The sequence below is a fragment of the Daktulosphaira vitifoliae genome, unplaced genomic scaffold, assembly GCF_025091365.1.
Source record: "Daktulosphaira vitifoliae isolate Bord-2020 unplaced genomic scaffold, ASM2509136v1 Scaffold_2, whole genome shotgun sequence".
NCBI lineage: Eukaryota > Metazoa > Arthropoda > Insecta > Hemiptera > Phylloxeridae > Daktulosphaira > Daktulosphaira vitifoliae.
The window spans coordinates 13,944,293-13,971,451 of record NW_026099573.1 but is presented as its reverse complement, the minus strand read 5'-3'; the positions used below and the strand labels follow the sequence as shown (position 1 = coordinate 13,971,451).

At 26.4% G+C, this 27,159-nt stretch overlaps 3 protein-coding genes and 1 long non-coding RNA gene across 4 annotated transcripts; 2 read left to right on the top strand and 2 right to left on the bottom strand.

Annotated features, from left to right (window-relative positions):
- Window positions 1–6,599: 6,599 nt before the first annotated feature.
- On the top strand, window positions 6,600–9,587 carry LOC126899336 (myoneurin-like). The gene is made up of 3 exons (XM_050674127.1): window positions 6,600–7,905; window positions 8,974–9,105; window positions 9,187–9,587. The coding sequence occupies exons 1-3, from the start codon at window positions 7,734–7,736 to the stop codon at window positions 9,309–9,311; spliced, it is 429 nt and encodes a 142-aa protein (XP_050530084.1). The 5' UTR covers window positions 6,600–7,733; the 3' UTR covers window positions 9,312–9,587.
- Window positions 9,588–13,193: 3,606 nt separating this feature from the next.
- LOC126898995 (neuronal membrane glycoprotein M6-a) lies at window positions 13,194–15,834 on the bottom strand. Its single transcript, XM_050673450.1, has 7 exons — window positions 15,620–15,834; window positions 14,703–14,854; window positions 14,457–14,616; window positions 14,187–14,346; window positions 13,955–14,105; window positions 13,701–13,849; window positions 13,194–13,626 (listed from the first exon to the last, which is right to left on the bottom strand). The coding sequence occupies exons 2-7, from the start codon at window positions 14,842–14,844 to the stop codon at window positions 13,501–13,503; spliced, it is 888 nt and encodes a 295-aa protein (XP_050529407.1). The 5' UTR covers window positions 14,845–14,854; window positions 15,620–15,834; the 3' UTR covers window positions 13,194–13,500.
- Window positions 15,835–16,068: 234 nt separating this feature from the next.
- LOC126897867 (uncharacterized) lies at window positions 16,069–22,486 on the top strand. The gene is made up of 3 exons (XR_007702215.1): window positions 16,069–16,424; window positions 21,331–21,399; window positions 22,389–22,486. It is a non-coding gene; the product is annotated as an uncharacterized LOC126897867 (long non-coding RNA).
- LOC126897866 (uncharacterized) lies at window positions 19,087–24,476 on the bottom strand. Its single transcript, XM_050671798.1, has 7 exons — window positions 24,318–24,476; window positions 23,769–24,233; window positions 22,807–22,878; window positions 20,585–20,809; window positions 20,207–20,517; window positions 19,641–19,861; window positions 19,087–19,579 (listed from the first exon to the last, which is right to left on the bottom strand). The coding sequence occupies exons 2-7, from the start codon at window positions 24,009–24,011 to the stop codon at window positions 19,296–19,298; spliced, it is 1,356 nt and encodes a 451-aa protein (XP_050527755.1). The 5' UTR covers window positions 24,012–24,233; window positions 24,318–24,476; the 3' UTR covers window positions 19,087–19,295.
- Between the last annotated feature and the right edge of the window lie 2,683 nt (window positions 24,477–27,159).

The following is a 27,159-nucleotide window of genomic DNA, read 5'->3' as shown; positions in this document are numbered from 1 at the left end:
TGGGTTGCTCCGAGAGACAATAGGCTTCCATAAATAATTACAGGCGAATTTTATTAGTAAAACCTACAAAATTTGTAGGTTGGGTTAAATATTTAATATTATCAACACACGGTCGAGTAGCAAAGTGTGTCGTAAGACGATTTTATGTTAGCTAAGTGCTGCTATAACGCCTAAACTGATTGATTTTGATAAATACTGTATTTGTCATCTTACTCTGTTATACCTTACAAAAAATATATTTAAAGGAGGCCCTTAATATAACTTTGTTTTTTAATAATATTTTTATGTATTATTTCTATTTTTGAGGTCTTTTCGTAAAAGGAAATATTATTTAATTAAATAAATATTACAATAATAATATTATTTCTTCATGATAATTAAAAATTCTTTATTATATCCAAAAAATTGAGTGTCTTATTCTTAATCAATAAGGATGTATTAAATATAGTTGAAAAAATATAAAATTTGTATTTATCACAAAGTAAATAAAAAAATAAAAATGAATTATCTCATATGATATATAAGATACACATGGAAATAATACATAATATTGCTGATGTTATAATAGTTCTTGCGATTTGTGGCGGTTGCACTATCGTCCGACAGTCGTGTTCGGCTTATCACCTTTAAAACGTGTAAACCCAATCCAATCGGACCGTAGTGTTTTTATGTTTTGTTGTATAAACCTAAATAGTGTTTATTGGATAGTTATTTATTTTATTTAATATTGAAATATAGCTATGTAAGGTGTTATAGAGGGACGGTTGGGTACGTCGGTAACGCGGCAGTGTTTGACGCGCATTGCCTCGGGTTCGAAAATCGGTCACGGGCGGCTTCATTTGCCGAACGAGAGATCAATTCGGTAATTGAAGTCGCCATCCCTCTCTACGGCGACGGACTAACCAACCGGTCCCGGTGCATCAATGGTTAAAAACCTCCTCCTTTTGGAGAGGTCGCTACGGCCCTTAATGGGCTTATAAGGCGTTAAAAAATATATATATTTAGTCATTACTGAGCAATAGTACAAATACGTTGTGCTGTTATCTATATTCTACTCAAGCGTTTGATGTGAGTTACTGTGAGTTTTGGTTTCATTGGGAAATAACTTGCCGTCATAATAAGCATTGGGCTCAGTGGAAAATTGGAGAATTTACTATTAAATTAATTCACTTTGTGTAAAACATAAAATAACATTAAATGTTACTATTTCTTCCAAGTAATAAATTGTTATTGCTACTCGAGCAGTTCCATGTTATAAATTACTGTTACTGTTATTTTTTCCCCATCACTACACCCAGAGAAAAACCTCGATCTATATAATAAATTCATTGTTCAATTTGATAAATATATCATTACTATTGAATCAATGATATATTTATCAATATGATATTTTTTTTTCTTGTCTTGAACAATAATTATTTATAAGAATAGTTATTTTGTTCGTATTAATAAAACATTATCATAAACCCTTGATAAAATTTCTCTTTCAATTTTGATTGAGGTTTTTCTTTGGGTGTAGTGTCGGCAGTAGCAATGATATTACTACTTAAATATTTACCTACTTAAATTATTATAGTCGCGGTCTTTTTTATGATTAGTGTTTTATTAAATTTAGTTTACAATTCCTATTACCGATCTTTATTTAATGTTTAAATGAGAAGTCAGTGTTTCATTGGAGGACTAACTCAACTTAAACTAAATTTTTGGATATTCTAGCGGTTTCTTACTTAAACTTACTTATTTATAAAATTGCTCAACTTACATTTTTGTGTTAGATATATAAATCTTACAGTGTTCTAATCACAGATACAGATGATAAACTAGATTGTTAACTGGCCTATATGGCCTGTGTTCACCGGTGAATCCAATTAGCATTTTAATATCATATATCTTGTATACAAATTATTTTGTTATGAGAAAGAAAAAGTTGTTGATAACAAAAATGTTTGTATACAAAGTATAGAAAAAAAATGTTTGGCCTCAAAAAAGATGGTGACTACTATTTGTTATGATATAAAAATGCTAGGAACGCTACTTTTTAATAGTAGCTAGAGTACCTTTACAATTATTTTTCCTCAAGTTAAGCACTTTTAAGATTTTGTACTAACAAACTATTACATAATACATATTCAAATACTTTTTCTTAGTACTATAAAGAATTAAACCTTGTAAGTCATCTGGTTTTTTTGTTTGGTCATATGTTTCTTGCTATGTATATTTCTATAAGTTATGTTTGTGTAATATTTAATGTACTCTGTCAAGATTTGAATGAGGAATTCTTATTGTAAACGGTCACGTGGAAAAGTCTATACATGTACATAACGCAATATTTCATATTGCACAATGTGGTGAAATAATAAATACAACACGTGTAAAAAAGATCACTAGTAATTATTGAGAAGTATTTTACTAATCATTACTTTTGAGATCAGATATATTTATAATATTTAAAATACGACAGGTAAGTTAGTTGCGCATTTAATTAAATTTAATAATACAACATGCAATAGATATTTGAACCTTACAACTTTTTTTCATGACAATATCCGAATAATTTTTAGACCAAACGTTTTATCCAAAATAGACATAATCGATATTATCTTGCAAAACGGCGACGTTGTATGTCATCATTATATAAAGACCATAAAATTGAACATTTTAAATCATGTTTTTAAAGCTTTCAAATTAATTCATTATTTTGGTCGTACATGGTAGGATACCAAATAGTACCGATGTCAAGCTTTTACCTTTTTATGAGGTTCCAGAAAAATACATTTCTTTATACTCCTTAAAAACTGATTTTAGGCCCGATAAGATATCATACTTTGTTTTAATATATTTTTATAATTTCTCATAAATTTGAAGATATAATTAATAACTATGATATCTTATGATAACTATTAGTTATATATACGGTGTTTCAGATTCAACTAACAACGTTTATAACTTTTAATAAATTTGTTGAAATTTTTTTTTATAATTATTACTCTTTTAGACTACGTTTAAAGCTCATTTTTTTTATTTATCACTAATAAAAAATAATAAATTAAACGTATAATACATTTTTTTTTTTTTATGTAAATATTCTCTGATCGTATACCGACCATTTGTAATGCATATTCCGTTCGCATTCTAGATTTTCAAATGACAAGATGATTAATAAAATGTAGTTGTAATTCCAAAGATACCAATAAAAGTTCCTTATTATACTTCAACAAAAATATTATGATTTCATTATTTTTAAAAATCATACGTAACAAAGTTAATTATTTACATAATTATCAGTTGTTTGAATTGTTAAGCATTTATATTCAGTTTTTATTTTTTTAAATATAAAATTGTTATGCGTGTTCATTTTTGCTAATTTATACTCCTGTTACTTCATTAACTTATAACAGCTGTTTTGACAGAACTTGTAACAATATTTTTCTGCTTACAATTATGTTTGTATAATTAATGACAAATTTTTTTGGAATTTTCAGATGTATAATATACGTTAAATGTTTTTAATATATAGTTAACTATTGAAAAACCATGTTTGAAAATTATTAACGTCAATCGTTTATCCATTATATTGTAATAGCATAATCATGTGAAACTTAACGGCTATTAATAATTCTATTTTAACATTTTTTTAATTGAGAAAACTAGAGCTCGAAACACTTGATCAGGATGATTCTGACAAATGTTAATTGAGTTTCAATTTAAAAAGATTCAATTAAATTGAGTCCAATTGTTAAATAATTATACAAACATTCATTAAAATACATTAATTCATCGTAATATGAAAGCTCCTATTTATTTATTTTATGGATATTTTTTATATGCGAAGCACTAGCATTTTTATAAGAGTTATAACTAGCCTTCCAATTTGAGAAAGAACTTTCTCAAATGGAAAGTAAATTTAGTTCCAACAAAAATTATATTCTAATTTTTCTATGATATAATGCCAAAATGTCAGGAATACTAACTTACCTACTCAAAAATCTTTCAATAAAATAACCAAAAATCATAAATACTAAAATATACTGTATATTAATCTATAAACTTCATAGGTAACGAAACTCAATATTTACGCTTTACCTACTAAGAACCCAGTACCTAATTTTGACTTGGGCAATATAAATAATTTTTTTGCGATTTAGTTTACAATTCTTCGTTTTATGGTTACAGCGAACTAATTTAAAATTTCAGGTCAACTGACCTTTCTCGTCCATTAACGGACTCTGCATTGATTTTCTAAACAAATGAAATCTATTATCACAAATAAATATATACAGGGTGATCCCTGAAGGGATAAAAAAAGTTTATTTAACTTCATATTATTGTAGAGTTTTATAAACTTAATAATTTTTCTTTTTACAAAAATTTTAAATTCTCAATAGTTTCTGAGAAAATAAGTGTCTTACCAGATTCGATCATTCTGTATATTAACTAACATATCATAAAATTTATATTTTATTAATTTTTAAATCAAAATTACTAAAAAACACTAAATTTATAGATAGGAAAGTTTCATTGATTAATGTTATTATTTATATACTAATATTTAATGATAGTCCTACCTAGAATTTTTAATAGTATAAGTGAATAACTTATTGGAATGATGACCCCATTCCAAATTTAGGTTTTTTTCATAAGAAAAAAGTATTTAAAAATACTTTTTCAAACATGTTTACATCATTTAAATCATCTATTACCTTCTAAATTAATTGAATTTATTCATGATATAGTTAATTTTATTTTAACTTGAAATTGAGCCTTAGTTAAAAAATGATTTTTTTTTTTTGGGATTAATCTATTTTTATCGACATTTTTTTGAGTATCAAATATAACATATTTAATAAAAAAATATATTTTTGAATAGAATCACTATACTGAATAATAATTATGCTAATACTTGATCATAAAAATCACTTTTTGTTGAATAAAGTGTCAATTATTTGTATCAAAGCTTTTGTATAATTACATAAATTATATTAAAAATCTGTAATAAATTCTTTTCATAATCAAGGCCAGCATTATTACAGAAATTCAAATAAATATAATAATATTTATATAAAAAACTACGCATTTTGCAAAAAAAATTAATTTTTTCCAATAAGTAATTCAAAATATATTTTATTTTATCTGGGCTGTAAAAGTTGTTTGAAATTTCTATTATATTATAAAGTTAAAAATAGAAGTTCCAATATAAAAAAATTTTAAACAAGGATCCCTAAAGGGACGAATAAAAATTTATTCAACTACATATTATTGTTGAGTTTTTTGTACCTTACTTTTTTACTCTTTACAAAAATAAAAAATTCTCAATAGTTTTTGAGAAAATCAGTGTCTTACCAGATTTCAATCACTCTGTATATAAAAGCACATTCCTATGGAACTATGTTAATTCAGGCTTACCTTTGGATTACATATTTACAAAAATAAAAAATTCTCAATAGTTTTTGAGAAAATCAGTGTCTTACCAGATTTCAATCACTCTGTATACAAAAGCACATTCCTATGGAACTATGTTAATTCAGGCTTACCTTTGGATTACATATAATCAGGATCTAAGCGATCCATTCGGTCTTATTGAACTATTATAAAAAAAATCCTATTTTAGTAGAAAATTTAATTGAAAGATATATTAAGAAAACAGTAATTGTCCATTAATAAAAAAATTTTAAGGAAAGCAAAATAAAGATATAAATTCTTATCTTTTTAATGATAAAAAAATAGAAAATTAAATATAAGAATTATGATAAATAATTTTGACGTATGAATTTTATAATTTGATACTACAGTTAAAGTGTTACAAATCAAACGATAAAATTTAAAAAAAAAATTGGCCTTTTTCCATTCTTGCCTCGTATTCTTTAATTTTTTTAGATCAGACATTTTTCTACAAAGTCCATTGGTAAACGTTAATTTTTTTAAATATTGAAACCAAACTCGCGAAAATTTATTGAATATGATGAAGGATTCAAAAAGGTACACTTATGTGTTACCTATCATGGCAGTGATTTACTATTATTTGGCTATACTCAATCACTTCATTATAGTGAATTAGTATAGTGTTCTTTATTGCTGCCCAGTCAATTAACAAGTACATATGACTGAAGGAATTCAAAACTATTTTTCAGAAAAAATAAACATCATTTATCAAAATAGGGGTTTTTAAAAATATTAAAATAAGTTTGAACTTTAACTTGATTGAACGATAAACAATTGCCGATTATTGTTATAACATGACAATTTTGGGAGCGGCATTTTTTAAGACCTGTCTCACTTGTACTCAGTTCAAATAGCTTTTAATATGTAAATAATAACGATTGACAACAAGTCAATTAACAGAGATGATATTCATTTATAGTTTTATCGATTTTATTTAAAAATTTTCACTAATGAGTCACACTACTATGCAGAGAAAAAATAAATTAAGAACTGAAATATTCATCATCATATTTTCAATATTTTGACTTATCGATAAGCATTTTATTAACATTTTGGTGGACGTCACACATACATTTGTGTAAAAATATCTTCAATATGTATATCAATTGCTGGACTGATACTAAAATGGACAAATTTGCCGACTTTGGTAATTTAAATAAATATCATGGGGGCGTATTACCGCCTAAGATTCTGTCCTGTCTATGTTTAAAAAAATTAATGAAATTTAACCCCACTTCTGAAAATGTATTTTTTAGTTGTATCTAACCCCTACCATTAAATATTAAAAAACAATAGTGTCATTTAAATTTTTTAATAGAAATCATTAAATCGATACATAATGGGTAAAACGGGTTCTTCCAGTGTTTAGAAATGCCGACAATCAGTCTGATTAAATGAATTCCATTTAGTTTCGTTATAACACAGTTAAATACGATCATCAATAATCATATTATTTAATTAATCAAATACAAAAATCAATAAATATTACTTAATTGGACTGATAGTCGACACTGTTTGTAGTTAGAATCGAAAGAATTATCATTAATTAGTGTTCCATAAGAAATCCTGTGCGGTTTACTGCACACCGCTTTCCGCTCATATTTGCAAATCGGCAACAGGTGTCATCAGGTGTCTTCAGCGATCGGCTAGTTGGTCTTATTTTATCGCTGGTCCTAAGTGTATGTTTGTGCATACATAACTCATTTTAATTTATTATATTTTATTTATTCATTTCATTACACCTTACATCTAATTATTTATATAAGGACTGTGTACTGCGTGCGGAATGCCACACAAATCTGCCGTCAGAACTGATCAGGTAAAACCATACTGATGTCACCGTTGACCGTTTTCACTTGTCATGGTGTGTACCTAAAGTCTGTTGACATGTATGAAATTCATATCTTCATTGTTAAAATAAAATATCTTTTCATAGAAACACAACTGCTGCACAACGTAATATATAAAAATCCCTAACCCTGGGTTAACAATTGGTTGAAATTTATCCAAGTGGGGCGGTGGATACTCACAACCCTCTTGGTAGATCAGGTAGACTGAGATAACGGTCGTTAAAAAATATTTTATCGGTCATATTGAATTGGCGATTCTCGTGTGAAACATCTTCAAGTATTTCTTTACATCACAATTAAACTTAATTATTTTTGTCTGACTTAAATTTTTTTTTTTAAGTGAAATTTTTAGTTGTTTTCTTACATAAAGCTGTAATCTCATTTGGTTCATTAGTGTCCATTTAATATATATATTAATTATAACTGTTAAATTTTATTTTCAAAATGTACTCTTGTGATCATTGTCAAAAAACATTTTCTTTGCTGTCAAATCTTCGTCGTCATGAAAAAACTCACAGTGGTATACGTCATGCATGTCCATTATGTGAATCTGATTTTACTTATCCAGGAGATCTTAAAAAACATTTGACTCAGAAACACAAAAAATATTGTAAGAGTAAGTAAAGAGAAAATTATATTAGATATAATCAGTAAGCATATATTTTAAATTAATTATAATGTAAATTTTTAGTTGATTAATTTTTATTGAAATAAAAAAAAAAAAATAAAATAAAATTATTTTTTACTTGATTATAATTATGGTAATTCAAATACCATAAAACAATTCAATTATTCGTAAAATGAAAATAATTTTTGGGTGTTTCAACTTATAAAAATGATGTGTAACTTTTGGTTTTTATAACTTGTTAAAAATCTTATATGAATCTCAACTCTTATATTGTTAACTTGCATATTAAATTAATTTAAATTTTAGATAAATATTGAATAAAGAAAATTGCTTGTTCGATAGCAAATTTTGAAACATTATTTCAAAAACTACGAATAAAACAATGGGTACAGATGAACAAATGTTCGTTAAAATAAATAATTACAAAGAGCGCCTTGTCTCTAATTACACTTTAAAATTTTAATACTAAATAACGTTATTAAATCATTTTTTCACTAGACGACTTTCTAATGTAATCGTTAATCATTTCTAAAATATGCCTCATATGTTGTTATATTCCTACCAATGATTTTTTTGATACTTGTGTACGTATTGGTAGACAAAGATTAATATTATTAGCTTGCATTTTGTGAGCCTTATAAGTATTTGTGACCACAGGGACAAGGGGGCAATTGTAACCATTGTCTATATAGTGATGAAGGTTACTATGAATAGCTTATAAAATTTAGTATTGACATTTTTTTTGCTCAACGCTTCTTTATTTTAAAACAAGCAAGGCTATTATAATTGTTGTGTCACTTGACCATTAGTCTCCCAGTACGCTCCTATGTATAATATATTTTATTAATCACGTGTTAGTAAAATAATGTTGGAACCCGAATGCGACATTAAAATGAACGTAATATGTTCATCTTTTATTAAATGATACATAAAAATAAATTTTTGTTTTAAAAATAATTGAGTGATTTAAATTAATAACTTTAATAATCTTCAATTCAATTGCCATTTTATTATTTCGTAAAAAAATATTAATTTAAATATCCATTATATTTTAAGAGGTCAACAAACAGCCATTAGCTGAAAATCCGATTCTTCAACTAAATCAGCAAAGGCCTAGTGTTATTGTGCATACGTCCAATTACTACGATGATAATCAAACACTTGTAACGTCAACTTTGGGATACGAAGGTATTTTAATATATCTTATAAAATAAAATGTTTAAACATATTTAAGATCAATATATTTATAACGATAACACATTATTTTAGGGGATTGGCTAATTCCAACGATTAAACAGGAACCTGATGAATACAACCATTATTGGATACACGAATACGATGAGAATAATTGTTTTCAGATCGAATCCACCACTTACTTAAGCGAATATAACTAAGCACAGCATCTGTGAATATTATTTAAATTTCTTATTTCGATGAAAAAAATTTCCAAAAACCCGAGTTGTAAAGCGTGTGGTAGCTGAGGACTTCATTTTAAGTGCCATCACAGAAGAGGAATAAACAGACATTTCTATTATTGAACAACTTTAAACATTTGAAAAAGGGTCTAATGTGGCCTTTTAGGGTAGGCGTATTTAAATTTGCACGCAGAATGGCGCTTGTAACTGCTCCGACGAAAATTTTTTGAGACGAACATTATACCGTCTATTTAAACGAACTTCTTTTTGTAATTAATGTATAGTTAATAAAATATATCTAAAAAATAAGAACTATGTTTTTATTAAATGTTTTTATCATAATAATTTACGTATTCTATCAGTTGGTGTAAAGGCGCAACAATTTCTTTGGCAAATCTGTTAAAATTTCTCCCGTGCTTAAAAATATTTTTGTATAAATTTACATGCAATTTATATAAAAAAAATTGTAGGGGCAAAGCTCTCTCTAAGCCCCTTCAAATTATGAATCCTGAGGCGGATTTTCGGTATCTTACTGGGAGGGAAATGTAAGTTTTTACAAGTATTTAATAATCAGTGTTGGGAATAGAAAACTTAAAATTTATCTAGGGTAGATACAGATATTCGAATAAAAAGATATGCGAGATAAAATTATTTAAGTGAAAGATAATAATTTGTTTTCTATCTTAATAAAATACAGATATATTTTTTTAAATTTATAATTTAGTTTATAATAATAAATCAAATTTTTTTGTGCATTATCAAAAAATCATACATTTTTTATTAAAATTAACTGATTTTCCTTAGTACTAGAACATCATATCGTTTGAAATTTAATCAAATTTAACGTATTTTTGTGTACCACACGATTGAACAAAAGAAAAACGTTCAGGCGTCTTGTCTTCTATGAATAATCAATATCTTAAGCCAAAAATCATGTATTTTTTGGTAAATACATGAATTTGTTTTTAATTTTTTTCAAATATGTATCGAAACGCGTTTTACAATTTTGTACTGAAGTTAAAAATTAAGTAGGGCAAAAATATTGTAAATTTTAAAATCGCTATCCAACCCTTAAGAATGACCATTTTTTTTTCTTAATTTCAAATAGTTATCTTTCACAAATTGGAAAAAATTACAGGATAATAAATTCTATAAAACTAGGATTGATTTATTTTTAAATAAGTTATTGGTTGGGTTGGGAAAAAATGTTGAAAATATCAAAAAAAAATGTACCCCCTAAATAATAAATAATAGACAAAAATACGTAAAAAAACATAATGATTTGGTTGTAAAATTTATCAAAAGCGATTTATTTTTATATTGTTGTTAAGACATATTGACTTCCAATAATCATCACAATCTTTTTCATTTATTGTGTATTTATGATTTGTATATTAATAGCTACAAGCAATTTATTTTGATTTATTAATAAACATAGATTTGCTTGAAAAATATTTTTAATACTTTTTTTTTTTTTTGAGGAAGAATTAATAGTATTATGGCGAATATATATACAAATGAACCCCCTCCTTCATAACGTAATGTAGGGCGGCAAATTTTTAAATGCATTTAGGCGGAAAAGATGTGAATACGCCATATGTAAATATGTGATATACAAATAGTTTTATTATTATAATATAAATTAAATATATTTTATATTATACATTATATTCGTGTATATAATTTTTAAACAGATAACAACTGATTAAAAATTTGTATTCCATTGCAATTGGTAGGGCTATTAATAAATCGATAGGATTCCCATACAAAATTAGTATTTTGACTTTATATTACATTATATTTGATTTCTTGTTATATTTAATTGATGTTAATCATATAATATATTATAAAAATTTACAAGCGGTGTTGAATTTAAGGAAAAATATATACATAAATGATATCTCGGCTAAAAGAATGGATATGATTTTATAAAAAGAAAATAATGACTTACAATTCACGCATACATGACTTCGTATAATAAGTATATTAAACTGTAATTACGCTAATGTTAGTACTAATAACTCATTATATTTTACGATGACATGATAAAACCAATGTTAAGTGAATTAAAAAAATTAATGTAGTAAATAGTTTTTTGAAATTTGTATTAAATGCTTTACAAACTTACATTGACAAAAAAAGTTATCTCAAAATCACATATATTAGCACATGCTTGTTAGCATTAAAGCCTTTATTCACTGTAATAACATGCCTGTGCACACGTTACAGTTAGACATTCAACAGAGTTTTGATGTTTAAACTTTTAGTTGTTAGTATGCTCAGAAAAATTTTTCAAATTTCTCTCATAAATATTCTAAAAAAATTATTTAATACCTATTAATACATAATGAGTCTTTATTAAGGACTCATTTTTTTTATAATAGTTTTGGATATTAAGTTTTATAATTGTTTTCGTCATCTTACTTCATTGGTGGCTAAAGATTATTATTTTCAGGAAACTCACATTTTACTGCTTAGTAGATGAATGAGGCGATTGAAAAATTTTGTTTTACTAGGCTATATATTGTAGTAGTTTTCATGCAAATTTCAGATTTTAAATCTATTTTAGGAAAAGTAATGGAAGCTTAACTTTGCTATCTTATCCCGCCTTATGCTATTACCGATAGTATCATTTTTCGCGAAAATTTTTTATCTAACTATAGAATGTGCATCATTACAAAAATTTTCATTTTTGAATTTTTTAGGATGTCTTATTTTTAAAACTTTTGTCAGAGCCGGACTAAGATTGATATGATTCTCACATTCTGTAAGTGGTCTAAATAATACTACACCTCTGGTGTAGTATTGTTTTTTAAAAACTGATAAAAATAATCAAATAATATTAAAATTTAATAATACTACTATAAAACACAGATCTATAAAAAAAGCATTAACTAATGGAAAGGACTCTTCCCTAGAAGGGCCTACTGTGATATTCAAAGTATCAAGGAGAATTAGTAAACAAATAAGGGGCTATTTACAAACTGTTACAAAAAAAATTGTTTTTTTTATAAGTATATTTTATTGAGTAAAATACAAATATTTACAACTTAAAGCAATATTTTTAATGAAAAAGATTTTATACATTTAAAAAAATACTTAATTATTATATAAGAATATAAAAATAAATTTTGAAGTATTATGGAAATATTTTTTAAAACGAGATCAGAGTAATACCAAAAATAATAAAATGTTTCGTTTTATTCGAAGATGAATTTTAACAAAACTGTAATTATATTTAAAATATGTTTTTATCAATGAAGTTTGACAATAGAAATGTATTACCACAGTGTAATAAAACATTTTTTTGAGTTTAAACATTTATAAAAAACTAATTTCGATTAATTAATCTAAATTAATATCATTTAACTAAAACCCAAAATTGGAAGGAACAACAAAAAAATTTTTTTTATCCAAGTCTTAATTGCATTTATCCGAGCAATATAATATTACTAATAAAACATGTATTGGTGGTAATTTAAGCGTAAAATTATAACTATTATCAAGTGTTCTATTAAAAATAATTTTTAATTTTACTTAGATAAATAATATATATTGAGATAAAATACAAAATTTGGCAGTGTTAATATAAATGGCTTTTTTACCTTTTGATGTAGCAAAATGTCAAATGAATTCATAAAAGCTAAAAAAATAAATAAGAGACTAGACTTTTAAACTAATAAGAAATAAATAATTAATTTACTTTATTCAGTTGCTCGGATAATGATGAAAAGTAACAATATTATTTTACAATTTAAAATTATTGTCTAATAATTATGCACTAAATTAATTTATCTCACTACATACATAATGTTCCAAAAAAATCAATTAATCATGTATGCCAAAAAAGCATATAAATAATTTTCTAAATTGTTTTACCATGTTCTCATATATAAAATGTACTTTTCTATCAACAATTTATTTCAGTATAAATAAAAATAAAAATGTAGAAGTACTAAAATTTAAAATTAATAATGAAACAAAAACATTATAATTAAATTATTTTATAAACAATAACATTGTTAATACTAAGTATATTTAATTACTTTGGTGCATGTATAAAAATATAAAAATTGTGAATAAATTGGACGGCATAATCATTTTAACCCTGTTTAAAATTACACTTTTTAGAAAGAACTTTTAAAAAAGTTTAGTCATTAATTATTGCTTAAAATCTTTCTTTTGATGCAGCAAAGTCAGTGTCTTGTAATAATTGTAGTTCTTGAAGCTCTTCAAATTTTTCATGATCTCTTATATGAGCATAATTAGCTGATAGGCACATCAAATAATGAACCTAATATTTAATAAATTACAAAGTAAATTAATAAAAATATCAATTTTAATTTGAGAAATAAAAATTAAATTTACCAAACTAATAATAATTAATACAACTCCAAGGGTACCCATTATAAACATGAATTCTGCTTTCTCAACAAAATCTCTACAAAAGAATTTTATTTCTCTAGGTTCACAAATTTTTAAATAATCGATACGTGTTGATTGAGGAAACATAAAATCTAAAAAATATTTGTTTGAACAAAAACAATTTTTTTTTTTCAAATGTTAATTGGATTTATTTAACTTATACAACAAATGCATAACATCATTTAATTCATACTTACAAAATTGTTTCAAATCGATACATTGATGCTGATCTTGTACTGGAGAGCTAGCACATAATTGCCAAAAAACTGTCATTAAAAATGTTAAAATTGTAAGAAATCCAAATATAGTAACCCAGAAAAATTGTAGCAAATAAATAATACCCATAAACTGCAAAAATTAAATTTTATTAAAATATACAATTATAATTATTGAATTACTTTCTTTTATTTAGCAAAGTTTTTTACTCACAACTGCACAAGATATACGCCCTCCAACTCTATTACGCCATGCTTTGTAAACTCGTCGACGAGTTGCGCCTGTCGCCAAGAACCCAACAAAAATTATCATTAACGTCAAGGCACCCATTAAAGCGGCTATTAATACTAAAACAGTTTTTACTGTTTCTAACCTGAAAAAATAAATAATTAAGAAAATTTTATTGATTGGATGATTTTCCTTACATAATATATTGTGATTTTAATTATTGAGCTAAGTGATATTTTAGAAATATTTACTCACCATCCAATATATAGATGAAATACTTGGTCCAATACTAATGCACTCAATGTAGCTCCTCGATACATAGTTCCACAAAATATACCGATACCAGTGCAACATAAAAGAGCTGCAATCAAAGTAGCATATGGAATTCTTGTGGTCCATGCAACTGAATCACTTGCTAAAAATAGAAATAGTATTTTTATAAAATAATAAATTTCAATTGTTTTTGAAAATACTTCTTTCAATTTATAGTTTAATACATACAAGCAGCATCTCCAGCTCTTATTTTATAACTTGAATGTAAAGAATACTCTGAATAACGTCCCAGAGTTTCCCTCGAAGGATTATAGTGTGAATTTTGAAGTGGTGTCTCCATTTCAGGCCTTTGGAAATTGTATTTACTCATTGCTTATATTCTATAAAGATTTCATTTATAAAATGTTAATAATATAAATAAAATTTTAAATCACATATCAGATCAAGGAACAGGTTCCAAATTTTTGGTTTTTTAAGGAGGCACAAAATACTATTCTATAAGTTAATTTTTATCATAATTTAATAATTTTCTATAATAAATTGTATATTAGATGATGATTCAATTAAATTAATTGAATTAATTGAATTAATATTAAAATTTATTTTTATATTTTAACTTAATAATCCAATAAAATTTTCAAATTGATCCCTTTTGTTGTGAATACTTGGTTATTTTTATATTATATAATATTTTTATATTTGGTTGGGGGAGGTACATTATTGATAAATATAAGATGTTCAAAATAACATAACTTCCATTATAGTCAAACGGACCATTTACTAACATTTTAAATTCATACAATAAGTGTATTGCAATAAAATACAAGATAGCCTTATAAGGAACAAGGAATGGGTCAAAAATTGAGAAATAAAAACTACAAAAAAAGTCAACTTTTATACTACAAATCCATGAAAAATTATTCTATTTAAAATTATAATCATGGTTGTAATTAATGTATTAAAAGTTGATTTTCGTGGCTTGCTAATAAATAGTATTTCTACGAAAATTAACATACTAAAATCTGTTAATATAATTTTCTTCTAAATACTTAAACTACAATTTAATGATACAGAATTTATATGTTCTTTAATTTCAATATTATACGCAAAGATTTTAAAGTATTGCAACATGCGGGGTAACATACCTCTGAGTAAAAATAAAAACTGAAAAATAATTTATATTAATAAAATTGTATATAAGCACTGTATAAAATTAATTTGTATCATTTAAATTTATAGAACATACACAAAATTTGATGTTCAATTAATGAATAAATAACATAACTATTTAAACCCTTGATAAAATAGAAAAATTCAAACGATTTTTATAAATTGCACAACTTAGCACATAAAAAAATATCTTAAGATTAGTCAGTAGAAATTATCATTAATTATTTGTTTTTGTTGAAAGAAAACAAGTGGGCTGGGCAAAACAATATCTTTAAAAATACAGTATAACCAACTTTAAATATATTCAATATAAATTAAATGTTGGTAATATATCTGTATCGTACAACAGGTACTATAATATCACAGATAAGATAAAGTTTTATCTAGTATGGTATAGTAGTTACAATTAACTCTGTGGCTAGGGTATAAGAGTACTTCTACGTCTCCTCTGCCAGTCGTATTAGACGACCAATGAGTTTGCGTTAGGTCAACTGCGGGCGTAAAATTTTGTCAAAAATTATGAGAAGTCCTAAACAAATTTAGGCGGATTGTCCCATCTCGAATGTACGTGGGGACAACAAGTGAGAGGAAATAAAATAGTTAGAAATGGAAAAGACTTGACAAATGAAGCGTTTGATACCAGTCAGACAACTTGTGCGGTAGTTGTGTTCACTAGTCATGTGTACAGGTCCATTCAACGCTTGTAGTGTCAACGGTGTAGGGACATCATCGCCCAGCTCTAGGCCAGACTCGTGTATAAAGGAGAAAGATAGATACAAAGTAAGAATAAGTACGTGGAATGTTGGAACATTAGAAAAGTTAACATTTGTTGTGTGCAAAAAACTAAGTAGAAGGGAAAAAAGCAAGGGAAATAGGTGAGGGTAATACAATAATATACTCAGGTAAGTATAATACAAAGAATATTGTAGGGATAATAATGGATGAGGAGATGAAAAATAATGTAATAAAAGTATCTAGGAAAGGTGACAAAATTATAGTCGTAATATTAATTTTCGAAGAAAAAATGTTGAATGTAGTATCTATGTATCACAAGTAGAATGTGATGAAATAGACAAGGAAGCGTTTTGGTGAGAGATGGGTGAGGTGATGCAAGGAATACCTTGTAATGAGGATGTGATGATAGGCGGACATGTAGGTAATGAGTGTAGAGGATATGAAGAGTACATAGAAGGTATGGTTATAGTGGCAAGAATGAGGCTGGAAAAAGAATACTGGATTTCGTAGTATTGTATGATCTTGCTGTGGTTAATACTTATTTTAGAAAGGGGGAAGAACATTATATAACTTATAAGAATGGGAGTAATCAATCACAGATTGATTATTTTATGTTGAAGAGAGAGAGCGTAAAGCGAGTAAAGGATTGTAAGTTATCCCCGTCGAGAGTGTAACTTCACATCATAGTTTATTGATAATGGACTTGTGATGTAGTGGGAAGAGAATATACAAAAACAGAAAGAACACAGTAGGAAAATCGAGGATCTGATGGTGAAAATTGAAAGGAGAAAATAATAGTTTTTGAAGACGATAAAGGGAAGGACGATGTAGAATATCGAGAGAGACAAATGATGTGTGGAATAGATGTACTAGTTGTGTAAAGAATACTGCAAAGGAGATAGTTGGCGAGAGTAGGAGTAGAATGCTAGGAAACAAGGAAATCTAAATCACATTTCTGTAAGTATGATGGCTTATGACTTTGTCATTGGCGTGATCCATGATAGCTACTTTAAGCTGTTTGCGTATTCGTTCAACGGATTAGCAGTGGGATACTAACTGGTAGTAAGCTGGAATATGAAGCCAAAACGTTTTGATAGTCTTCAAAGTAGCTGAAGCAAACTGGGTTGGCGTCGGGTGAATATCGCCGTCCCCCGTAACACGGGAGACTCCTCGTCTCCCAAGTGTGGGTTCCTTAGGCTCAGATCACACTCCCTTTGCTTATTCCTTATTTCCTGCTCTTCCGGCTCTAGGCTATTTAATGATGAGTAGCCTCGGCCTACCTTCCTTTTCCACTGGGTAGAAGCCGCCTCAACCAAGGCGACCCGTGTAACTATGAGGTGCGCGGGCCGTATTTTCTGAAAATAGCTGAAGCAAACTGAGTGCCCCTGTTGGTTGTGATGTTTTGATGTACATCGAAGCAATAAATCCATCAATTGAGAGTTATCAAATATATATCATCGTCTCCCGCAATATACACTTCCAATCATCATGTAAAACAGTTGATAGCTGGTCTCGCTACAGTCATAAAGAATTTACCTTTTATCCTCATTGAAATTTTCTTATCACATAACATACCAGACGCTTTTTACCATTTAATTCTGTGACATATATCTTCAAGAGCTGATCTTTACACCTTTAGCCTTTGATTAATTTTCTTCCTTTTTTTCTTAATAACACTATATCATCAGTAAATAATTTGCACCACAGTACCTCTACTTGTATTTCTTTAGTAATTTCCTTCTGTTATTTCTCCCATATTTTTTACTTTGGTACAAGATCATCATACATATCTTCTATTATATTAATGTACCTTTTCAGGACTCCTTTTCTCATTAATGCCCACTTTAGAACCTCTCTCGGCACTATTATACGCTTTATCCAAATCTATAAATACCATACTCACCTTTTTCTTCTTTTCCCTAAACTTTTCTATTAGTTGCCTCACACAAAATAATGGCTCCATTGTTGACTTACCAGGCATAAATCCAAACTGGTTTTTAGATATTGATGTCTCATTTATTATTCTCTTATCTATTACTTTTTCCCAAATTTTCATGCTATGACTCATAAACTTTATGCCTCTATAATTTCCACACTCTGTATGTTACCTTTACTTTTACATATCGGCATCACAATACTATTTCTCCATTTTTTGGAATTTTCCCTTCTAATAAAATTTTATTTAAAAGTTCCCCTTTAACCACCTTATGTCAACACTGCCTAATATTTTCCATACTCTACTGGAACTTCATCTGGTTCTATTGCTTTATTATTTTTCATTGATGTCACATACCTCTTTTTCACTAATCTAATCTAATTTAAATCCTCAGTCTTCAGTTCTACGAGATATCCTCCAATGTCTCTCTTGGATACTCCTTATTCAGTATTTTTTTCAAAATACTCTTTCACCTTTTTTCACATCATTGCTCACTAACACCCTCTTGTCATCACTTTTTGTACACCTTACATTGTGATCAATTTTAGACAGTTTTTTTTATCACTTTGGCACTTTACATTCTAATTTAAAAAATATTTTATGAACAAAAAAGATTATTAACTCATTCAAGCTGTCATCCAGATGATCAAATAATAGGAAACAAAAAATGTTTACTCGACAAACATTAATGTCACCTAGTTTATTAGTTAAAATATTGTCTGTTCCTTGTTAAGGTAAAAATACTTTTAATTAAAAAAACACTCATCATACTTGAAAATAATGAATAATTTTATTTGTTACCTATATAAACAGAACAACTGAATTTGTTTAACAGCTTAAAATTAAATAGTTGGTGACCAAATAGGACACTATCACAATTCATATTTTTAGAATATAAACTCAGTCTTATAAAATTATAATCATAATATGATACTAGTTATTTAACTTGAAAATATGCTTTTTAATAAGTAACAGAACTATCAACAAATACTGCAACAACTGTTTTTTTTCTTTAAATTATAAGTGCTCTCATTAGCTAAATTTAACGAAATATCTAGACTTGTTTCTCTAGTAGTTTGTAATAAATTACTAGATCTAGCTACATAATGAGAGTACTCATAATCCCATTTCTTTGCTCCTTCTAGCTGTAACTTTTTAGCTGGACCATCAATTGCTGATGCACACTGTTTGGAACAGGCCCAATGCTGAAATGGTACACAAGTATTACCTAAGTATGGATTTTGAAATGTCACAGTACTGTAACCTGTTCAAAAACATATGTTCAATAATTATTCAATTCCCATTATATTTGTAATTTTCTTTACCTGGTATTGAACAGTTTGTTGCAACATTACAAAAATTACAAATATTATAATTTAAATATACTAAAGACATGTAATGTTTTAAAGATTCAGGAATTTCTTCAATGAAAAAATTTAGACCACTAGAAAATACTTTTTCCACACAAATATCTAATAATGATGGTATTAATGGTCTAGGATTAGATTCTTTAATCCAGTTATTTTTCCAAATATCTTTATGCGCTCTGAAAATTTTTAATGTAGATAATTTTATTTGTATTATTATTTTTGAAATTTAAATTTATGTGTTAATTATAAATTTCTAAATATCAAAGAGTGTATACATTTTAATATATACAGGGTGTTCAGTAAGTAAGGAAATAATGTTGTTAAAATACTGAAAATAATAGAAACCAGTTTCCTTACTTACTGAAGATCCTATGTAGAAAATCCCACTGGGATTTACTAATGAGAATATTTCCTAGATACTCAAATTAGTAAATCACGGTAGGACTCTATAATATATAGTATTCTACCGTGATTATATATATATATATATAAATATACAAATAAATTCATAAGTTATGTACCGGTGATCATAATCAGTGTGGTACCACAAGAAAAATGATTTAAAGTAGTTACGATTGCCAAGCCTATAAACTTTTTCTAGATGTGTCATACTAGTTATAAAACCTGGTAATGCTTCTAACTGGTTGTGATCGACATATAATTCACGAAGTTTAGTACAAAATGTTAGACTAAAAGGTATTGATTGAACAGTCAGTAAATTGTCAGTCAATACAAGGACTTCCAAATTAGTTAGTCTACCGATAGTACTTGGTATTTGACGCAAATAATTATGCTTTAACGATAATATTTTAACATTTTTACAGTAAAATAGCTAAAAATAAAAATATATTTAAAATAATTAATGAAAGATGATAGATATTTTAAGTATAAATAATTACTTCAAATGGAAGTTTACTATTATCTCCACTTGTCAATATATTGTCTAAATGTAATTCGATAAGATTGTATTTATTTAAATACCTAGATAATGGTGTTGAGTATGGTATATTTAATGATGTTTGATACTTATCCAATTCAGTTTTTAAAAAGGTTAACAAGCGTAAAGGATAGTTTTCTATCATATCAATAATATAATTTGTGTCATCTGGCAGGCAATTATTAGACTGAAAAAAATTTGCATACTATGTTAGTAGTGAGAATAAATTGTTACTTACAAAAACAATATTTTGTATTCTTTATATAACTTATTATAATATGCACAATGTGTTGTATTACATATCTTACATATATAAATGAAAATTTTATAGCCTATTAATTGTATACAAACAAACAATTTATTTGTCATAACATCTACACTGTTGTATACTAAATTTAACTATTTCATGTGTCAACTTAATCATTGTTAACTATGCATCTCAATATAATAACCATGAAATGTCTATTTGAAACACAATAAACAAAGACTTAATAAGAATGTTGATAAAATATCATAAGGTTGATGATGTCATATAAAAGCACTAGATTCCACACAAAACTAATTTTGATTATTACAAATCCCTTTTAGCTGTGTACTGTTATTTTCAACAGTAATATTAGTGAATTATTTACAAGTTAATCATTTGCTTCCAAAGCTTTATTTATTTTTATTAAAAAAATTGAAAGTGTGTGTCAAATCTGTTAACAGAATACAATATTTTAGGACACTAGCAGAGACTTTTGAAGTTGAGTCAAATCAATTATAAAGAGATACAAAGTAAGCAAATTTTCATTACCCAAATTATTAGCATTAATTACATGAGTATAGCAAAATAAATCAATAATTCAAATATACATATAACCTACTATCATTAAGAAGTTATAATAATAATAACCACTCAGTAATATGAATAAAAATTTATTTTTCAAACCAACTAATTTTTTCAGTGAAATATATGAACATGTGAATTTATTAAAAAAAAAAATTAATAGAGCAGCATTAATTAATAATTGGTTAGAAATTTATATACTATATTTATTACAGCTTCAACTTTTTATGATAATATTGAATTAAAGAAAAAGTTTAGAAAAATCTTTATGTAATAGAAATAATAGTACAATGTCAGAGGAAAAATTAGTAACAAAAATTTTAAAACAAAGTATTTTTGATAACTGTAATTTAGGTGAGCTAAAAATAAATATTTAAAAGACACCAAACCATTTCGTTTCTTCAGTGTTTTATTAAAAGTGCCTACTAGTTTATTTATACTTCCACCTCAAAAAGAGGACCATTAATTTTATATCCTTCAATTTCCTAAACTTAACATGTAACAGAGGGTGGTGACCCTATTTTACATATTAGGAAGTCAAAGCTAGTTCTTAGCTAGGCTAATAATGGACAGAACAGGTATTATAACTGGCTAGAACTAGAGATCAGACACCACCAATGAGTAAATCACAAGAAAAATATTGTGTGCAGAAATATACCGACTGCCTTTCAAAGTGGACTGTTATTTGTTTTTATTTATATCTATTATTTTTATTTTTCTATACTTCAAACTCAATACCTTGATAGAACCACTATGTAATGAAATGCCCCAGTTCAACTTATAATTCTGGTTATTTCATATTATAAAATATTACAACACCTATATCATAATAGTTATAATATATAACAATATAGAAAAGGAACTACAATTTTTGGTAAAAAAAAAAAAAAATGTTTGTTTAAATTCCGTGATCATAAAACGAATGTTTTAATTTTAGATATCTGAAGAAACTTTGGTCAGAAGATGATTAAACAGAAATTTTTTTATTAGAATTTGTATTTACTACGTTTTCCATGAAAAAACAAAAAATGAATTTTTTTGAATTAAGTATCTATCTTTACCAAGTTAACTACTCAATTTGAATTAACTAGTGTTAGAAAAATCTTCAAAGATAATTTTTATAAGAATTGTAAGTATATGAATATTACATGTATAACATAATATGTTTAATATTTATGCAGAATTATGTTATAATTTAGCTATTATTTTAATATCATTTGTATTACTAATTTTTAGTTACATAATAAAATAATTTTAATGAATAATGGACATATGAAGGAATTAATACTGAAATAAGAATTTTGTTCAAACTTTCTTTTTGGTGAACTAGTAATAAAATTGTTTAAAATATTTACTTGTTTTATAATTTGTGAACATTGAATATGTCCTTCATTAGAGCGTAATGCAGCTCTTATTTTGCGTTTGATCTGGAAATATATAAAGGTAAATTAGAATAATTAAAATTATTTTATAGAAATAGATTTAAAAATTTAATTATATACTAGCAATGTAAAAATAGGTAAATTGACTGAATTGCTAACTATTTTAAGAATCAATTATTTTAAATACACCACAAGTTTGATAGATATAACTTTCCCTACTTACAAATAAAGACATAAAGTGTAGTAAAATGGATGAAAACTTTAAAGCATTTTGAATTGAAATAATTCATGGATTAAGTTTTTATTTTTATATTGTTAAAAATATGTAGCCACTATCAGAAAATAATTTTTTGAAGGAATGACATTGACAGAAATAAATATAAATGGATTGGTAAAAGAAGCAAGAATATGGAGAGGAGTGAGACAAGGATGCTCTTTGTCACTTTATCTATTTAATCGTTTCATTGAAATGAGCATAAAAATTACAAAGACAAAATGAATAGACAAGAAAAAAAATGAGCAAGTGCTAGAAAAAGTACAAGAAGAAAGACAGATGATGAAGGTCATTGAGTCAAGAAAAATAAAGTTAATTGAACACATTATCCGACACAATAACTTTGTAATTTTAAAAATAACTATGAAGAAACCAAGAGAATGCCAAGGAAACAATATTTTGAACATATTCTGGAATTTATGAACTGTGCATCTTATGTTTCACTGAAGACTTTGGCGTTAAACAGTGAAGAGGTGGCATCAACAACATGACATTGCCTTTAAAAGATGATAATGAAGATGTTGGCTATAATTTAATAAGATATTTTATTACCTTTATTAGTTTTTAATATACCTTATTTATAACCATAACAAAATGTCGAGAATACCACAATTTAGGATGTACTACTAACATTGAGTCATATAAATATTTGAATACGTACCAAACAATTAGGCCGAGAATACACAAGAATATCAGCTTTATTATTTTCTGAACAGGGCGAATACTGTAATTTGTAAATGGACATTATGCCATCAGATGACAACAAATATGTTAATAATTCATGCCATACACTTGTCTTATTACACATTTTCACCATGTCAAGAAGACTACACTCTCTATTGTAGAATACAGAGGTAAACTTTTTGATCATTTGATATTCATAATTGTTAAATTTGGAATCCATTATTATTATTCAGTAGTTAATTTATCAATACTTAATAAATTAATGATTCTTGATGTATACAACTTAATAATAATTTATGCAATATTTGAAAGTATTTTAAATCAAAATTTTTATTTAAAAAGCGGCACGGCACAAATCAAACGTTCCATAGCCGCATGATTAATGTCAGGTTATTAATGAACTACATGATTTAAAAAGTAACGGTATTTGTACGGCCATCACCTTAAAAAAATTTGCAAATTGAAAAAAAATTAAAAAAAAAAAATGTGCCACACGAACACTAGAAAATAAAAACTGCTAGATTACATTAAATTAATGAAATAATTTTCTTCAAATACTCCTGATCAATAATGGAAATATTAAATGGAACAACGTTAACGAAACTATATAATTTTGAAAATTACTAAAAAACTAGGAGTAGATTAGAAATAAACATAAATAAATTAAAATTTAACTCCAGGATAACTAATAGTAACAGTCGGTTGTGATAACCGTTTATAAGTATATATTTATATATGTAAATATGATAAGCAAGTTTTAGATTAGAGATAATAGCATTATCTTCTTTGTGTAAATCTTAAAAATTTTAATTTTTTCATCGAATTAAAAAAATGTTATTTCAATATAAAAATTCAATTTTTATATGCAATACTCCAGACAATAAATTTTCAATAAACAATTTTTCTTGAAAGTCCGATTAGTAACAAAAGTAAATATGAAGTTTAAATATAGCTAGAAAGTTTTTTCTAATAACGCTCTGAAAATCCTGACTGAATAAAATTTTAAATGTTATGTTTTAAATAATAAAAACATTTGTCAGTTTATAAAAAATTAATATACACGTATATATGAGGAATTAAATTTAAAATGTTTAAATTATCTTCCTTTATAATTTAAAAAAGTTTGGATTGCCGGCCGACCTCCTTTAAATTTCTATTTGAAGTTACCCATGTGGTCTCGTCAATTCCCTACCACCACAATCACAATTAACGATGATACACCGGCCATGTGATTACCAACGGTGCGCCTTACTCGACTGCTTAAAACATTCAGCTGCAAATTTCTACTACATGTCTAATTACATTGACCGTATTATACTCCTCACTGAGGTCTGTTATAATATAACGGATATATTATATCCGTCTACAGATTTTTATTATTGTCTTTTCACATACGTAGTATAATGTATTTAAAAAGGCAATAACACAGCGCGTTTCATAATATACAGAGTTTTTGCCCTGTCTTTTGATTAATAATCGCAAGTGATTACTACGTGTTGTACAAGGCCTATACGTATTTTTACGGCAATTTAGTTGAGCGTTTAGCTTCGTTCACAAATAAACTGAATTAATTATTATTACTAATGCAGTTTTTTTAAATTAATATTTGGTTTAATATGAGTAATAAAATCAATTATTACAACAAATTATTATTAAAAACAATTAAACGTGTATGATTTTAACAAATTGAAAATTGTGTCGATATCCAATGTCATTTATTAATAAACACTACCATTTTTTTTTAATAGATTATTTTTCGACGATATTTATTAATGATATACAATATGTTCAGTAAGTAAGGATACAGGTTAATTGTTATAAATAGAGCTCGGATGTTTATGACTTTATATGCATATATTGATTATTTCTAGAAATAGTAGCATATATTTTATAATTTGCATTAAAAATATTAAAAATTTGTTTTTGATGAAGATCTGTAGAATACTATGAACAATAAGTAAAATTACTTTTGGAATTTAGATATTTATAAATTCGATAATCGATATTAATATATATGTATATACAGTAAAACACCTAAGATGTTTCATGTAACTTGCCTAGCTCATGCTTTACATTGAGTAGCTGAGCAAATCCGTAGTGATTTTCCGTTAGTTGACAAACTTATTTCGTCCGTCAAAAAAGTCTTCCTTAAATGTCCAGCAAGAATACAAATATTTAAAGATGAGGCACATGAGCTAAGTTTGCTCCCACAACCAATTATAACGCGTCGAAGGACATGGTTGACGGCGACTATTTATTACTGCGACTCATATGAAATAATTCAAAAAATTATAGACAAATTTGATCTAAGTGATGCTTTGTCTATAAAAACAGCTCAAGAAGTTATGACTGAACGAAGAGTTGAGGTCAATTTAACTTTTATAAAATCAAATTTTTCGTTCTTATCTTCAGCTCTAACATCTCTAGAAAAAAAGGGGAAAACTTTATACAAATCGGTTGCTATTATAAACACCGTTTCAGAAAAATTAGAAATTGCAGCATCAGCTTCTCAAGGTAAAACAATATACACAAAATTTCAAAAAGTTTTGGACAAAAATTCTGGATATAAAGTATTGTCCAAAATTTCTAAGATATTAGATGGGGAAACAGAATCACTTGAAGGACTACCTGAAGAAACCAACAACATTTCTTAATTTAAGCACGCACCAATTAACTCTGTGGATGTGGAGCGGTCATTTTCAACTTATAAAAACATATTGTCAGATCGTCGAAGGTCGTTCAAATTTGGAAACATCAGCAAAATTATCGTTATTCAGTGTAATCCTGATATTTAAAGTACATTTATAATTTTTTTTTTCATATTAAATATGCGTGTTTTGTAATAAAATAATTTTAATTGATTTACATTAAAAAGGTATAAAAAATTTTTCGAATTAATATTAACCTCTTTTTTTTTTTGCATATAGTTATTGAAAAATTGGTATATTTAATATATTTTAAGGCATATAATTGCATATTTTTACATTTTTAAATGCATATTTTAATTAAATTTTGGTCATAAACATCCGAGCTCTAGTTATAAACAATAAGAACAAATTCTCCCTAGGTGGGATGTTGTGCTGTGTCACACCCTTCTACTAGTCAAAATTGAATTGTTTTAGTCAGCAATTTTTAATGTAGGACACAACGCTGTCAAAAAATAATTATTAAAAAGAATTATCCAATCGGCCAAAATAAATTTGTTCACCTTCCTATTCATATTTTTAGTCTCGGGACGACCTACACACAATGCATTTTCCACAAAATTCTTATTAATTACATTAAATTTTCAAAATTTGATCTATTATTGTAATCATAAAATGTTAATTATAATATTTCAGCGCGATTATATAATTTCCAAATTTCTT